This window comes from Phacochoerus africanus, chromosome 2 (assembly GCF_016906955.1).
Source record: "Phacochoerus africanus isolate WHEZ1 chromosome 2, ROS_Pafr_v1, whole genome shotgun sequence".
Lineage (NCBI taxonomy): Eukaryota > Metazoa > Chordata > Mammalia > Artiodactyla > Suidae > Phacochoerus > Phacochoerus africanus.
The window spans coordinates 82181804-82197846 of NC_062545.1; the positions used below are offsets into that span (position 1 = coordinate 82181804).

The 16043-nt window shown below is 37.1% G+C and overlaps 1 protein-coding gene across 1 annotated transcript in view; it reads left to right on the top strand.

The window, feature by feature from the left end:
• Positions 1-15677, top strand: part of LOC125120655 (amine sulfotransferase-like) — a 57863-nt gene extending 42186 nt beyond the window's left edge. The window contains exons 2-3 of the mRNA XM_047769145.1: positions 12575-12761; positions 15556-15677. Coding sequence (XP_047625101.1) covers positions 12575-12761; positions 15556-15677 — 309 coding nt within the window. The remainder of the gene's footprint in view (positions 1-12574; positions 12762-15555) is intronic.
• The last annotated feature ends 366 nt before the right edge of the window (positions 15678-16043 follow it).

Sequence of the window (16043 nt, forward strand, 5' to 3'; positions counted from 1 at the left end):
TATGGAAACTGTATCAAAATGTAGACTTCAAAATGATAGAGAAAGAGCAAATGCTTAAATAAATCATATCCGGTCAATTTGTCAACCCCTTGACAAATATGCAAATATTTCAAATCATATGCAATACCATAATGTTTTAAATTAATTATTAAAAAAATCAATAAAATTAACAGTAAAAAACACCTGGAGTGTTTTTGTATAATTTTTGTGGGGGAAAAGTGTTCTCTTCAGAAGACAAATATTCAGACACTATGAAAGACATAGTGATAGATTACTTCTATAAAATTAAAATCATTCAGGGAATTCCCATTGTGGCTCAGTGGTTAACGAATCTGATTAGGAATCATGAGGTTGTGGGTTCAATCCCTGGCCTCGCTCAGTGGGTTAAGGATCTGGTGTTGCCATGAGCTGTGGTGTAGGTTGCAGATGCGGCTCGGATCCCATGTTGCTGTGGCTCTATTGTAGGCTGGTGGCTACGGTTCCGATTCGACCCCTAGGCTGGGAACCTCCATATGCCATGGGAGCAGCCCAAGAAATGGCAAAAAGACAAAAAAAATTAAAATCATTCAAAAAGTATTAAAGGTAGGAACTCCAGCTGTGGCTCACTGATAAGCAACCTGACTAGTATCATTGAGGATGCAAGCTCAATTCTTAGCCTAGCTCAGTGGGTAAGGATCCGGCATTGTGGTTTAGATCACAGATGTGGCTTGGATCTGGTGTTGCTGTGGCTGTGGTGTAGTCCAGCAGCTGCAGCTCCAATTCAACTCCTAGCCTGGGAACGTTCATACACTGCAGGTGTAGCCCTGAAAAGGAAAATACAATGTATGTGTATATATATATGGTAAATTGTAAATTAGAACAATACTTGTCTCATATAAATACTTCTGCAAAACAGTAAATAAAGAACAATCTAAAGAAAAATGAGTAAGGAATACAAAGGGTATTTCAAGGCCTAAAAATATATGAAAAGATGCTCAAATTTGTTAAAACCAAAAGGATTACAATTGCTCATGAAGGAGATTGTTTTTTGCTATCAAATTAGCATATTCCAACTAGTGGTGAGAGTGCAAACAAAAAAAAAACATTCTTTTTATGCTATTTGATGAAGCATAAGTTGATACATGTTTAAAGGCAAGTAGATAATATCTACCAATATCTAAAATATTTGGACAATTTAAACCGAAAACTTCACTCTTAAGGAAAGATTTCACTAGAACCAAAAAAAAAGTGCAAAAAACTTCAAGAATGTTTATTACAATATATTATGTTCGTTTGCTGAAATCTACGAATTCATTAATACACAGTGTTGTATAGTCATAAAGCAAAATGCTACTAAACCATTAAAAAAATAGAATTTTATGTACTAGCATTAAAAATACTTGCTATATATTATAAAATTACACTGTAAACAATGTGTGTGGTGACTATGTATATTCTCATAATTTCATATGTATTGTTAACATGTGAAATAAAATCAGAAAATTTTAATAATCATATTTGAAAATATGTGCATGTGTGGGGTTTGAGAACAATATCTGAAGAAAGGTTTTTTCCTTCATAGAAAAGGTTTAAAAATATTTCTGTGACATAATTTTTTGTTGTTGTTCTTTATTGTTTGTTTTTGGTTTAGTTTTTAATTTTTTTTATTACTCAATGAATTTATTACATTTATAGTTGTACAATAATCGTCACAATCCAATTTTATAGGATTTCCATCCCCAAACCCAGCGCATTCCCCCAACCCCCTCAAACTGTCTCCTTTGGAAACCGTAAGTTTTCCAAGGTCTGTGAGTCAGCATCTGTTCTGCAAAGAAGTTCCTTGAGTCCTTTTTCAGATTCCACATGTCAGTGAAAGCATTTGATGTTGGTATCTCATTGTACGGCTGACTTCACTTAGCATGATAATTTCTAGGTCCATCCATGTTGCTAAAAATGCCAGTATTTCTTTCACTTTAATGGCTGAGTAATGTTCCATTGTGTATATGTACCACATCTTCTTGATCCATTCCTCTGTCGATGGACATTTAGCTTGCTTCCATGTCTTGGCTATTGCAAATAGTGCTGCAATGCACATTGGAGTACATGTGTCTTTGAGAGTCATGGTTTTCTCTGGGTAGATGCCCAGGAGTGGGATTGCTGGATCAAATGGTAGTTCTATGTTTAGTGTTCTGAGGAATCTCTCATACAGTTTTTTCACAGTGGTTGCACAATTTACATTCCCACCCACAGTGTACTAGGGTTCCTTTTTCACCACACCCTCTCCAGCACTTATTGTTTGTAGGCTTTTGGATGATGGCCATTCTGGCTGGTGTAAGGCGGTACCTCAGAGGGGTTTTGATTTGCGTTTCTCTAATGAGGAGTGATGTGGAACATCTTTTCATGTGTCTTTTGGCCATCTGTATGTCTTCTTTGGAGATCTGTCTGTTTAGATCTTCTACCCATTTTTTGATGGGGTCGTTTGTTTTTTTGGTATGGAGCAGTAGGAGGTGTTTATAAATTTTGGAGATGAATCCCTTGCCAGTTGATTCATTTGCAAAGATTTTCTCCCATTCTGTGGGTTGTCTTTTCGTTTTGCTTAGGGTTTCCTTTGCTGTGCAGAAACTTTGAAGTTTGATTAGGTCCATTTGTTTATTTTTCTTTTTATTGTCAATACTCTAAGAAGTGGATCTGAGAAGATGTTGCTGTCGTTTATGTCAGAGAGGGTTTGGCCTATGTTTTCCTCTAAGAGTTTGATAGTGTCTGGTCTTATGTCTAGGTCTTTAATCCATTTGGAGTTTATTTTTGTGTATGGTGTTAGGGAGTGTTCTCATTTCATTCTTTTCCATGTGGCTGTCCAGTTTTCCCAGCACCACTTATTGAACAAGCTGTCTTTTCTCCATTGTATATCCTTGCCTCCTTTGTCATAGATGAGTTGGCTGTAGGCGCATGGGTTTAATTCTGGGCTTTCTATCCTGTTCCACTGATGTATATTTCTGTCTTTGAGCCAGTACCATACGGTTTTGTTGACTGTTGCTTTGTAGCATAGTCTTAAATCCAGGAGCCTAATGCCTCCAGCTCCATTTTTCTTTTTCAGGATGTCTTTGGCTATTCTGGGTCTTTTATGCTTCCAAACAAACTTCAAAATATTTTGTTTGAGTTCTGTGAAAAATGTCCTTGGTAATTTGACAGGGATTGCATGGAATCTGTAGATTGCCTTGGGTAGTATAGTCATTTTGATCATACTGACTCTTCCAATCCAAGAGCATGGTATGTCTTTCCATCTGTTTGTGTCATCTTTCATTTCTTTCATCAGTGGCTTATAGTTTTCAGAGTACAGGTCTTTTGTCTCTTTAGGTAGGCTTACTCCTAGGTATTTTATTCTTTCGGATGTGATGGTAAATGGGATTGCTTCCCTAATTTCTTTTCCTGATCTTTCATTGTTGGTGTATAGAAATGCCATCAGTTTCTGTGTATTAATTTGGATCCTGCAACTTTGCCAAATGCATGGATGAGCTCTAACAGTTTTCTGGTAGAGTCTTTAGGATTCTCTAGGTGTAGTACCATGTCATCTGCAAATAGTGATAGTTTTACTTCTTCCTTTCCAATTTGGATTCCTTTTATCTCTTTTACTTCTCTGATTGCTGTGGCTAGGGACTTCCAAAACTATGTTGAAGAGTAGTGGCGAGAGAGGACATCCTTGTCTTGTTGCTGATCTCAGTGGGAATTCTTTCAGCTTTTCACCATTGAGAATGATGTCAGCTGTGGGTTTGTCATATATGACCTTTATCACGTTGAGGTAGGTTCCTGCTATGCCCACTTTCTGAAGGGTTTTATCAGAAATGGGTGTTGGATTTTGTCAAAGGCTTTTTCTGTGTCTATTGAGAGGATCATATGATTTTTATTCTTCAGGTTGTTAATGTGGTGTATCACACTGATGGATTTGTGGATATTGAAGAACCCTTGCATCCCTGGGATAAATCCCACTTGATCATGATGTATAATCCTTTTAATGTAGTGTTTGATTCTGTTTGCTGGCATTTTGTTGAGGATTTTTGCATCTATGTTCATCAGTGAAATTGGCCTGTAGTTTTCTTTTTTTGTGTGGTATCTTTGTCTGGTTTTGGTATCAGGGTGATGGTGGCCTCATAGAAGGAGTTTGGAAGTATTCCCTTCCTCTGCGATCTTTTGGAATAGGTTCAGAAGGATAGGCATTAGCTCTTCTCTAAATGCTTGATAGATCTATCCTGTGAAGCCATCTGGTCCTGGACTTTTGTTTGTTGGAAGTTTTTTAATCGCAGTTTCGATTTCAGTACTTGTGATTGGTCTGTTCATCTTTTCTGTTTCATCTTGGTTTAGTCTTGGAAGATTGTACCTTTCTAAGGATTTGTCCATTTCTTCTAGGTTTTCTGTTTTATTGGTATATAGTTGCATATAGTAGTCTCTTCTGATCCTTTGTATTTCTGTGATGTCCGTTGTTACCTCTTTTTTATTTGTCATGTTAATGATTTGAGTTCTCTCTCTTTTTTTCTTAATAAGTGTCACTGAGTATCAATTTTGCTGATCTTTTCAAAGAATGAGCTTTTTTTTATTGATCTTTTCTATCATTTTCCTTGTTTCTCTTTCATTTATTTCTGCTCTGATCATTATGATTTTTTTCCTTTTGCTAACTTTAGGTCTTGTCTGTTCTTCTCTCTCAAGCTGCTTTAGATGTAATGTTAGCTTGTTTATTTGAGCTTCTTCTTGTTTCCTGAGGTGGGCTTGTATTGCTATAAACTTTCCTCTTAGAATGACTTTTGCTCCATCCCACAGGTTTTGGAGTGTCCTATCTTTGTTATCCTCTCCTTCTAGGTATTTTTTAATTTCCTCTTTGATTTGTTCAGTGATCCATTGGTTGTTTGTGCTAACATTGTTGCGTCTCCATGTGTTTTTTTTTTTTTTGGTAGTTTTTTTCTTGTTGTTGATTTCCAATTGTATAGCATTGAGTTTGGAAAAGATGCTTGATATGATTTCAGTTTTCCTAAAGTGACTGAGGTTTGATTTGTAGCCAGGGATGTGATCAATCTTAGAGAATGTTCCATGTGCACTTGAGCAGAATGTGTATTCCGTTGCTTTTGGATGGAATGTCCTATAAATATTTATTAAGTCCATCTGTTTTAATGCTTTATTCAGGGCCTGTGTTTCTTTTTTGATTTCCTGTCTTGTTGATGTGTCCATTGCTGTAAGTGGGGTGTTAAAGTGGGTCTCTTGAAGACAGCATATATATGGGTCTTGCTTTTGTATCCATTCAGCCAGTCTATGTCTTTTGGTTGGGGTGTTTATTCCATTAACATTTAAGGTAATTATTGGTATGTATGTTCTTATTGCCATTTTATTCATTGCTTTGGATTTGTTTTTGTTTCTCTTTTTTCTTTCTTACTTCTCTTGTTCTCTCCTCTTGTGGTTTGATGACTATCTTTAGTGTTGTATTTGAGTTGATTTTTCTTATTTGTGTATCAATTGTAGATTTTTGGTTTGCAATTATTCTGAAGTTTTGATATAAGAGTTTATATATATATATACAGGAGATTGTTTCAGGTTGTTGGTTTCTTAACTGCAACTGCATCTCCAGTATCCTGCATTTGTCCCCACCTCTTCTCATGATTTCTGCTTTTGGTGGCATAATTGTGTCTAGATGATTTCGTATCTTTACTATATATATACCTTTACTGGTGAGCCTTGTCATTTGTGGAATTTTTGTTTCCTGTTGTGGCTTTTTTTTCTGCCTAGAGAAGTTCCTTTAGTATTTGTTGTAAAGCTGGTTTAGTGTTGCTGAATTTTCTTAGTTTTTGCTTATCTGTGAAGCTTTTGATTTCTCCTTCAAATCTGAATGAGAGCCTTGCTGGGTAGAGTAATCTTGGTTCGAGATTCTTTCCTTTCATCACGTTAAGCATATCATGCCATTCCCTTTGGCCTGCAGAGTTTCTGCTGAAAAATCTGCTGATAACCTTATTGGGGTCCCCTTTTATGTTATTTGTTGTTTTTCCCTAGCTGCTTTCAAGATTTTCTTTCTGTCTTTAATTTTGGTCAGTTTGATTAATATGTAGCTTGGGGTGTTCCTCCTTGGCTATATTTTATATGGTACTCGATGCCCTTCCTGGATTTGAGTGAGTGGTTCCTTTCTCATGTTAGGGAATTTTTTGGCTATTATCTCTTCGAATATTTTTTATGTCTCTCTCTCTCTTCTCCTTCTGGCACCCCTATAATATGGATCTTGGTGCGTTTAACATTATCCCAGAGTTCTCTGAGACTCTCTTCATTTGTTTTCAATCTTTTTTCTCTTTTCTGTTCCGCATTCATAACTTCTACTAATCTGTCCTCCACCTTGTTTATTTGTTCTTCTGCCTCCTGTATTCTGCTGTTAGCTGCTTCTAGTGCATTTTTTATTTCAGTGATTATATTTTGCATCTCTTCTTGTTTAAGTTTTATATCTTGTATATCTTTGCTTAGTGTTTCCTGTAAATTATCCATCTTTGCCTCCAGTTCCAATGTCTTGCATCATCTTCAGCATCAATAGTCTAAAGTCTTTTTCCTGGAGGCTGAGACTCTCCTGATAACTTAGCTGTTTTTCTGGGTTTTTGTCTTTCTCTCTCATCCGAGTTATAGTTCTCTGTTTTTTTGATTTTTATAGGTTTTTGGTGTGGTGACCTTTTTTCAGATAATAGAGTTGTAGCCTCACTTACTTCTGATGGTAAGAAGTACCAGGGTGGGGCTTTGTCTCTGGATGGGATTAGAGCTGTCTGTGTGCCTGGTGGGTGTTCAGGCTGCCTGTTTATTGATGGGCGAGGCTGTGATCCCAGCTGGATTGTTGTTTGCCCCGGGACTTCTCAGCACTGATGGGGGGGGGGCATATTTTCCCAAAATGGCCACCTTCAGAGAAATGCATGCTGCTGAATATTACTGAGAGATTTTCTTCCAATGTCCTTCCCTCACAACAAGCCACATTCACCCCCTCTTTTCCCAGGAGGTCCTCCAAAAACTGCAGTCAGGTCTGACCCAGATTCCTATGGAGACTTTTCTTTGCCCTGGGACCCAGTGCATGTGAAAGTTTGTGTGCCTCTTAAGAATGGGGTCTCAGTTTCCCCAAATCCTGTGGGGCTCGTGCATACAAGTCTCACTGGCCTTCAATGCCAGGTGCTCCAGGGGCTCTTTCTCCCAAGGCCAGATCTCCAGGAGTGGGAACTTGACATGGGGCTCAGAACTCTCATTCCTATAGGTGAGTCTCTGTGAACCAGTTACTTTCCAGTCTGTGGGGCTTCCCAACTGGGAGTATGGGGTTGCCCCTCCTACCTCTTGATGTGGCCTCCTCTTTGTCTTCTGGAGTAGGATATCTTTTTGAAAGTTTCCAGTCCATTTGGTTGAAGATTGCTCAGCATTTGGTTGTAATTTTGTTGTTGTTATGAGAGAAGTTGAGCTCCAGTCCTTCTATTCTGCCATCTTAATCCTGTCTCTAAACCTAAGCATTTTTGGTTTTCCAAAATATGATAAAAATGTTGGCCTGTAACTCATGCATTCCTTATTGGCTCAGTAATTTCCCATACTCACACTTCTTTCAGGATCTCAGAAGTTCTCTGCTAAAAATCAGCTGTTTTTTTTGAAAAACAGCTGAGTGAAGAGGGTCTGAATGCTTTGGTGAACTGGGCTGCATTTGAGAACATGAAGCTTGATCCACAAGCAAATTTTGATTATATTCTAAAATCTGAAAACTGGACAAGAACAAAGGATGGAAATCTGTGCAAAGGTGATGCTCAGTGGTTTATAGAAGCAAGAATGTTGAGAGTTGCCTTGAGTCCTCTGCCCCCTAAATTAATTAATGAGTGCTTCCCACACGTTTTTCCAAGTAATGCCATTTGGGCCCTGAGGAGAATCAAATGTTTTAACTGAAATGGACTTGAAAATGTTCTTTGGAAGCAGAACTATCCTGACAAACATTGGGTTCTTTTCTTTCTAGTCCACATGACTCACTCTTTAAAATTTGTTAGCAATCCTATCTTTTTTCTCTTTTTGCTTTTTAGGGCTGCACCTGTGTCATGTGGAAGTTCTCAAGCTAGGGGCCAGCCTGAAACCACAGCCACAGCAATGTCACATCAGAGCTGCAACAGTGACCTACACCACAGCTCAAGGCAATGCCAGATCCCTGGCCCACTGAGTGAGGCCAGGGATTGAACTCAGATCCTCATAGATGTTATTCAGATTCATTTCTGCTGTGCCACAATGGAAACTCCAACCATCTTATTTTAAGGCAAAAAGTCTATGTAGCCAGGAGAACTCCACTTTTTTGTTTTATTTCTCATTGGACATTCTAAAAGTAAGGTTTATGTGTATATTGTTTTGAGGGAGGGGTTTGAATTACTACTATCTTCAAGTTCCAGATTTTTTCATTGTAAAAAGTAGTTTAATACCATGGAAAAGAAGCAAAAACATACCACAGAGGTAAAAAAAAAAACAAATGGAGAAATGGAAAAGAAGCAAAATTATATAAAAAAGTGCACAACTTCTAAAATACCCAAAAAGTAATTTTAAAAAACCGTCCAAGATAATTTAAGATAATTTAAAAAGGAAAACATATCCGGAAATAATATTTTCTTCCTGTAGAGAAATAAGATAAAAAAGATGATCACATGTCTTATCGTTATATATAGATTTGACAGAATGACAATCAGAAACCTAAATAAGCTTCTTCAAAAAGTAAATTTAAATTAAACACAAACAAAAATGTGTGTGACTATTCTATGACATTTTCAAAAAGTGTATTAATATACATAGAGAAGAGGATACTAAGAAACATATTACTTATTTGAACTACCGTGAAATAGTTATAATCAGTACAGTGTTGTACTAGTTCAAAAATAGAGGAATCTGAAGACGCCTAGCCTGAGAATCTGCATATGCCACCCATGAGGCCCTAAAAGACAAAAAGACAAAAAAAAAAGAAAAAAGTAGAGGAATCTGAAAAGTTTGTACACACATAAAAATAATATGTAACTTCAAAATAGAAGGGGGAAGTTCCTGTCATGGCTCAGTGGTTAATGTATCCAATTAGGAACCATGGGGTTGCAGGTTGGATCCCTGGCCTTGCTCAGTGGGTTAAGGATCCAGCATTGCCATAAGCTGTGGTGTAGGTCACAGATGTTGCTCGGATCCTGAGTTGCTGTGGCTCTAGTGTAGGCCGGCGGCTACAGCTCTGATTAGACCCCTAGCCTGGGAACCTCCATATGCCTCAGATGCAGCCCTAGAAAAGACAAAAAGACCCACACAACCCCCCCAAACAAAAAACAAAACAGAAGGGGGTTATTTATAAAACAAATGAATAATAGTATATGTGAAAGAAAAATTATTTGTATCATTATACCAACACTAAAATAAGTATTCCTGGTAAACCAATATCATAAATTGAAAAAATCTAACTTCAAAGGTAAATAAAAATAAATGGTTTGTAAATGTAAAAGAAATAGTAAAATCAAATAAAAACTGTGCAATGTATGCACATTATACATAATACTCACGCATATATACATAATAGCTCCAGAAGAGCCAGAATTTAAATATCTTTAAAGCTCTTCTAGAGCTTTTATGGTGTGGTTACACAAATAATGAAATAGAGAACCTGATCCCTCAGCTGAGACTCAAATTAGTGGCTTGAAAGATTAAAAAGAAATATTCAACATACCATTAGAAATGAAAATCGAGAAATGAAGATGTGAGAATTTTAAATTGGGAGGAGGTCCTGCTCTGCTAGCAGCAGTATTACAAGGATCAGTTCTAAGAGCACGGCTTCTGTATTCATACAGGCCTGGTTTCTAAGCCAGTGGCCACTTCTCAGTTTTCTTAGAATTCTGTACACTTCACCTTTAATTGTGATTCTGGCATCATCTAACTCACTTATTGTTTTAAAGGTTAACTGTAATAGTGGTTTTCTCTTGCTCCATAACAAATGATCATAAGTTTACAATTTAAACAGCACCCACTTTTTGTCTTAGAATTCTATAAATAGAGGTCCAGCACGATGGCTGGGTTCTTGGCTTAGAGTCTCTGGGGTGCTGGCAAGGCTGTATTTCTATTTGAAAGTTCTGGATAAGCATCCACTTCTAAGATCATTCAGGTTGTTGGAAGATTTCATCCCTTGTGGTTTAAGGAGTGAGGTTCCCATTTCTTTGTCATTTGACCCCTCAATCCCCAAGGTATCCATGACCTGTAAGTCCTTCCTGTGCTGAAATCTCTCTGCCATTTCCTTCTGCCTCCTCTTCTGCCTCACAGTTTCCTTAGTTCCCAATGAGCCCACCTAGATTATCAAGGCTAGTCTTCTAAATTTAAGGTTAACTAATTAGTAATCTTAATTATATCTGCAAAGTCCTTTTTTGCCATGTCAGGTAACACATGCATAGTTGTGAGGAATGGTCCATGGGAACTTCTGGGTAGAGAGGTCCTTATCTCTCCCTACCCCAGAATGCATGGACACATGGCAAGTGGTCATCATTTTTATGAGGTTCAGCATATCCTTTTGCGCACTTTATTCTGCCTTTTATAGGGATGGCTAGAGACAAAAGTTGGGGCAAAGTCCCCTTATTAACCAAATCTTTCCCTTTCTCCCTTCTGAAGTTTAGAAGATCAGAGCCATGGAGTCCAGGATGGTAGTGGTGATGGGTGAAAAGTAGTGCTACAGGTTAAATGCAGAACATGAGGAGGTCACAAAAGCAGATACCTCACAACTAAGAATGGCATAGTCTTCTTCCACCCACTGATTCTTAAAGATGGACTTTAGTGAATGATTACTTTCTAATAAGAACTTAGGGAAGAAAGGACATAGTTAAATGAAAATCCAGAAGTTAGTCAGAAAGGCACGGTCTGGTGCTGTGTGCTCAGATGGCCAATAATGTCAAGTATCATGTGGACTGCTGACCCGCTATTACACCATGTATGTTACATCCACCTTCCCAAGTGAGAAACTGGGCCTGACTTGATACCAATGGAGGAAAACTGAGGAGTCTTGGGACATGTGAACAAACTGGATTAATAATGATGATAGAAAACATTAGGTTGTCTTTTATTGTCTTAATATGAAATATTAAAAATTTAGACAGATTTATAATGAACAAATATATTCACCAATCCACTTTAGAAATAAGACATCACTCACTCTGCATTCCCGACCCCACTACTACTACCTCAACACATATTTGTTTTACACATTTTCTACATTATTTTTTATTTTAAAATGTAAAAAAAAAAGTTAAGATTTTAATCTTAATAGAAAGGAGAAGCTAAAGAGCTACAGAGTGGTATATCCTGGGGAAAGTCTTTTTTGGTGGGAAGTGAATCTTCCGTTCTGTGATCTTGCCTTTCTGTGTTGTAACTGGAGGAAACCCTCAGCAAAGAGATTCTTATACACCTGTAAGCCTGTAGTCATCTTCGGAGACTGAAGTCACATGTCGCTAATGGAGAGGGGTGCTCATTGTCTTATATGAAGAGTAGTTTACTATTTTGAGAGTTTTCTGCATATAAAATTATGTTACTTGTGAACAGAAATAATTTTACTTTTTACTTTCCAATTTGGAGGCTTTTGGGTTATTTTTTTTCTTTTTGAGCTGCTTTGGCTATGATTTCTAGTACTGTGTTGAATAGAAGTGGCAAGAATGGGCACCCTTGTCCCTGATCTTCACAAAATATCTTCCAGTCTTTCACCATTGACTATAATATCAGCAGTGGTATTTTGTGTTACATAAGCCTTTTATATTGAAGTGGTTTACTTCTAATCTTCTGTTTAGTGTTTTTATCATTAAAAAGTGTTGAATATTGTCAAATGCTTGCTCTACATCAATTGAGAACAAGAACATCATGCTTTTTCTTCATTCTGTAAGGCACTATTACATTAATTAATTAATTATCCTGTGTCACACCATACTTGCATCCTAAGAGTAAATCCCACTTATCATGGCATATAATCCTTTCAATAATTTGCTGTATTTATTTTGCTAGTAATTTATTGAGGATATTTGTATTTTACCTTTCATAAAAGATATTGGTCTTTAGTTTTCTTTTTTCTAGATTTTTTTTGCCTTGGTATGAGCATAATGCTCCTTATTAAAAGTATTCCCTCCTCTTCAATCTTCTGAAGATATGAGAAGTATTGATATTAATTCTTCAAATATTTGGTAGACATAACCAGTGAAGCCATCTAGACCTGGGCTTTTCTTTCTTGTGTCCATGATATTTAATTACTTGCCTGACTGTTTTCCTCAGAAAGTTTTAGACTCTATTCAAGGCAGATATCTATTTTTCTCTTGTCCTTCTCCAGCACCTGGCACAATTTCTCAAACTATAAGATATACTGAATATATGGATTGTAAGAATTAATGAAGGAAACAATCAAACAATAGGAAGCTCTAACAGAACTCTCAATGAGAGCACTCATTGTCATAGAAGGAAATACATCCTTATAAAATTTTAGAATGAAAAAGAACCTAAGCACTTTTAGTTTTCCAGTCTGATAAAGGTGTTAGACTTGAACTCATGTGCTCTTTATGGGCTCAATAGTTTACCATACTCACAATTCTTTCAGGATCTCCAAAGTTCTGTGCTGAAAATTAGCAGTTTTCTTGAAAAAGAGTTGAGTGAAGAGGATCTGGATGCTGTTGTAAAGCAGGCTGCATTTGAGAACATGAAGCTTGATCCACAAGCAAATTATGATCATATTATAAAACTTAAAATGAAGCCAAGAACAAAGGATGGACATTTTCTTCGCAAAGGTGATGCTCAGTGGTTTATAGCAGCAAGAGTGTTGAGAGTTGCCCAGAGTCCTTGGCCCCACAACTAATTAAGGAGTACTTCTAACATGTCTTTGCAAGTGTTGCCATTTGGATTCTAGAGAGAATCGAGATTCTAACTGAAAATGGCCTTCAAACATATCCAAGGAGGAGTTACCATTGTGGCCCAGTGGTAACGAACCTGGCTAGTATCAATATGATGTGGGTTCAATCCCTGGCCTTGCTCAGTGAGTTAAGGATCTGGCATTGCCGTGAGCTGTAGTGTCAGCTGGTAGCTGCAGCTCCAATTTGACCCCTAACCCGGGAACTTCCACATGCTGCAGATGAGGCCCTAAGAAAAGAAAAGAAAAAAATCCTGGGAAACAGAAGAGTTCTGACTAGAAAATATTAGTTTTTTTCTTTGTACTCACATGATACTAGTTTTAAAAATTTACAAGCAAGTTTTACAAAATTTACAAGAAGGCAAATGATATGCGACTAAGAAACTCCAATTATTTCTTTTATTTCTCATAGAATATTCTAAAAGTAGCATTAATATGTGTATTGCTTTGAGGAAGGGGGTTTGGATACAGTAATTTTCTCATGGGTCAGATTTCTTCATTGTAAAAAAGTAGATTGCTACCTTATTAACCCAATCTGCTATGAATTCAATTATTCAAAACCATGAGACTGTTTTTTAATATGCTCCTATAACATGCCAGGAATTGTTGAGTGAATATTTTTCCTTATGATACTCCTTAAGTTCAAAAATTTTAATTTCATCTTTAAATGTATATCATTCTGAATGATAATGGGTTGTCTCTAATTTGTTCACTTTAAATTATCTCACATATTCATCACTTTTCATTATGTGATGGACATTGATTAAGCTTAATTATGTGGAGATCTTATTGAAATTGCTTAAGATACTGGTTTTTTATTTTAATTTAATTTAATTTAATTTATTTTGCTTTTTAAGGTTGCACACGTGGCACATGAGGTTCCCAGGCTAGGGGTCAAATCGGAGCTGTGTTTACTCCCCACACCACAGCCACAGCAACCTGGGATCTGAGCCGCATCTTTACCCTATAACACAGCTCAACGAAACTCCAGATCCTTAGCCCACTGAGTGAGGCCAGGGATCCAACCTGAAAACTTATGATTCCTAGTCAGATTCGTTTCCGCTATGCCTCAACAGGAACTCCAGGTACTGGTATGTTTAAAATTGTTGTTTTTTCTTTTGTCCTGTTTATTATCCACTTCACTCTTCATTGCTCAACTAGATCAGATATAAAGTATTTCTCATGCCTGTAGTAGCTTACTAACCAAATGACAATAATAATATTTACACAGGAATATCTGGTAGATGAAGATGCCAAATTATTCATCCTTATTCAAAAATTGTCTTGATGGCTTCAAACTTTCAGCATGTAAACTGAAGCACTGGCAGCTCTGGGGCCCCTCTGTAACTTTGATTTCATGATTTGATATCTTTGGGTCTAATTTTTTCAATTATGAAAATAAAGAATTACTTACTTTGAGGAGTTGCAGTAAGAACACCTGTTAGATGTAGTTTCCAAAGTATGGCATGTGGCTTTTGTAAAATATATTTGAATGTTCTAATCTCCTTGTATATTCTAGTATTTTTCTTTCTAAAGAAAGGCTGTAATTTAAGGTAGTGGTTGGGGAAGTCTGACAGATAAGGATGTGGACTGTATCTCTATTTTCTGTGTTATTGCATCCTACATTTGTTTCTTTTTTTAAAAATAGTTACTTCCCCAATACAATTTTTTTTCTACTCTACTGCATGGTGGCCCAGTTGCACATACATGTATACATTCTATTTTCGCATATTATCACGCTCCATGATAAGCGACTAGACATAGTTCCCATGGTACACAGCAGGATCTCATTGCTAATCCATTCCAAAGGCAATAATTTGTATCTATTAACCCCAAGCTCCCCAACCACCCCACTCCCTCACAAGTCTATTCTGTGAGTCCATGACTTTCTTTTCTGTGAAAAGGTTCATTTATGCCCTATATTAGATTCCAGATATAAGTGATATCATATGCTATTTGTCTTTCTCTTTTGGACTTCCTTCACTCAGGATGAGAGTCTCTAGTTCCATCCATGTTGCTGCAAATGGCATTATTTCATTCCTTTTTATGGCTGAGTAGTATTCCATTGCTTACACACACACACACACACACACACACACACACACACACACACACATCTTCCTAATCCAATCATCTGCTGATGGACATTTGGGTTGTTTGAATGTCTTGGCTATTGTGAATAGTGCTGCAATGAACATGCAGATGTATGTGTCCTTTTTAAAGACAGCTTTGTCTGGATATATGCCCAAGAATGGGATTGCTGGGTCATATGGTAGTTCTATGTAGAGATTTCTAAGGTACCTCCATAGTGGTTATACCAGCTTACATTCCCACCAGCAGTGCAGGAGGATTCCCTTTTCTCCACACCCTCTCCAGGACTTGTTATTTGTGGACTTATTAATGGTGGCCATTCTGACTGGTGTGAGGTGGTATCTCGTGGTAGTTTTGATTTGCATTTCTCTAATAATCAGGGAGGTTGAGCATTTCTTCATGTGCTTGACTACATTTGTTTCTTAGTTCATTCCTGTATAAGGAGAAGTGAAGTGTCAACCCCCATGCAGAACTAACAGAGATTAGCTTGTCATGGATGACAGATCAGAGTGGGTTGTAGGAAGATTTTACCCTGACAGTGCTACCTCCTCACCCAGGGGCTGACCATGTTCTTGTCCCACTAGGTACCGTTGGAGACTGGAGGAATCGCCTGACTGTGGCACAAAATGAAAGATTTGACAGAATATTCCAAAAGAAGATGAAAGACTTTCCCTTGAAGTTCATCTGGGATATAGATGAGGAGTAGAATCAAGTGCCAAAGAGTCATATAAAAAATTGTACTAACCAGAGAGCATATATTAAATATACATATTAATTTGTTCTTATTTAAATGTTAATTTTGTACTGTATTATAAATAGAATGAGGAAGTCGTGCCTATTAGTTTCTACTAGTGTTTGATGGACACAAATTTTTCAATTAAAATGATTTGGGTGATAGTCTGCATTGATTGTACGGTAAATGGAAACAGCATGTGACATGAATTGTATTATTTTTACTTATTAAAGTATAGTTGATTTACAATGTTGTGCCAATTTCTGCTGTACAGCAAACTGACCCAGTCATATATATATATCCATTCTTTACGATTGTCGTCTGGACAGAGATTTCTGT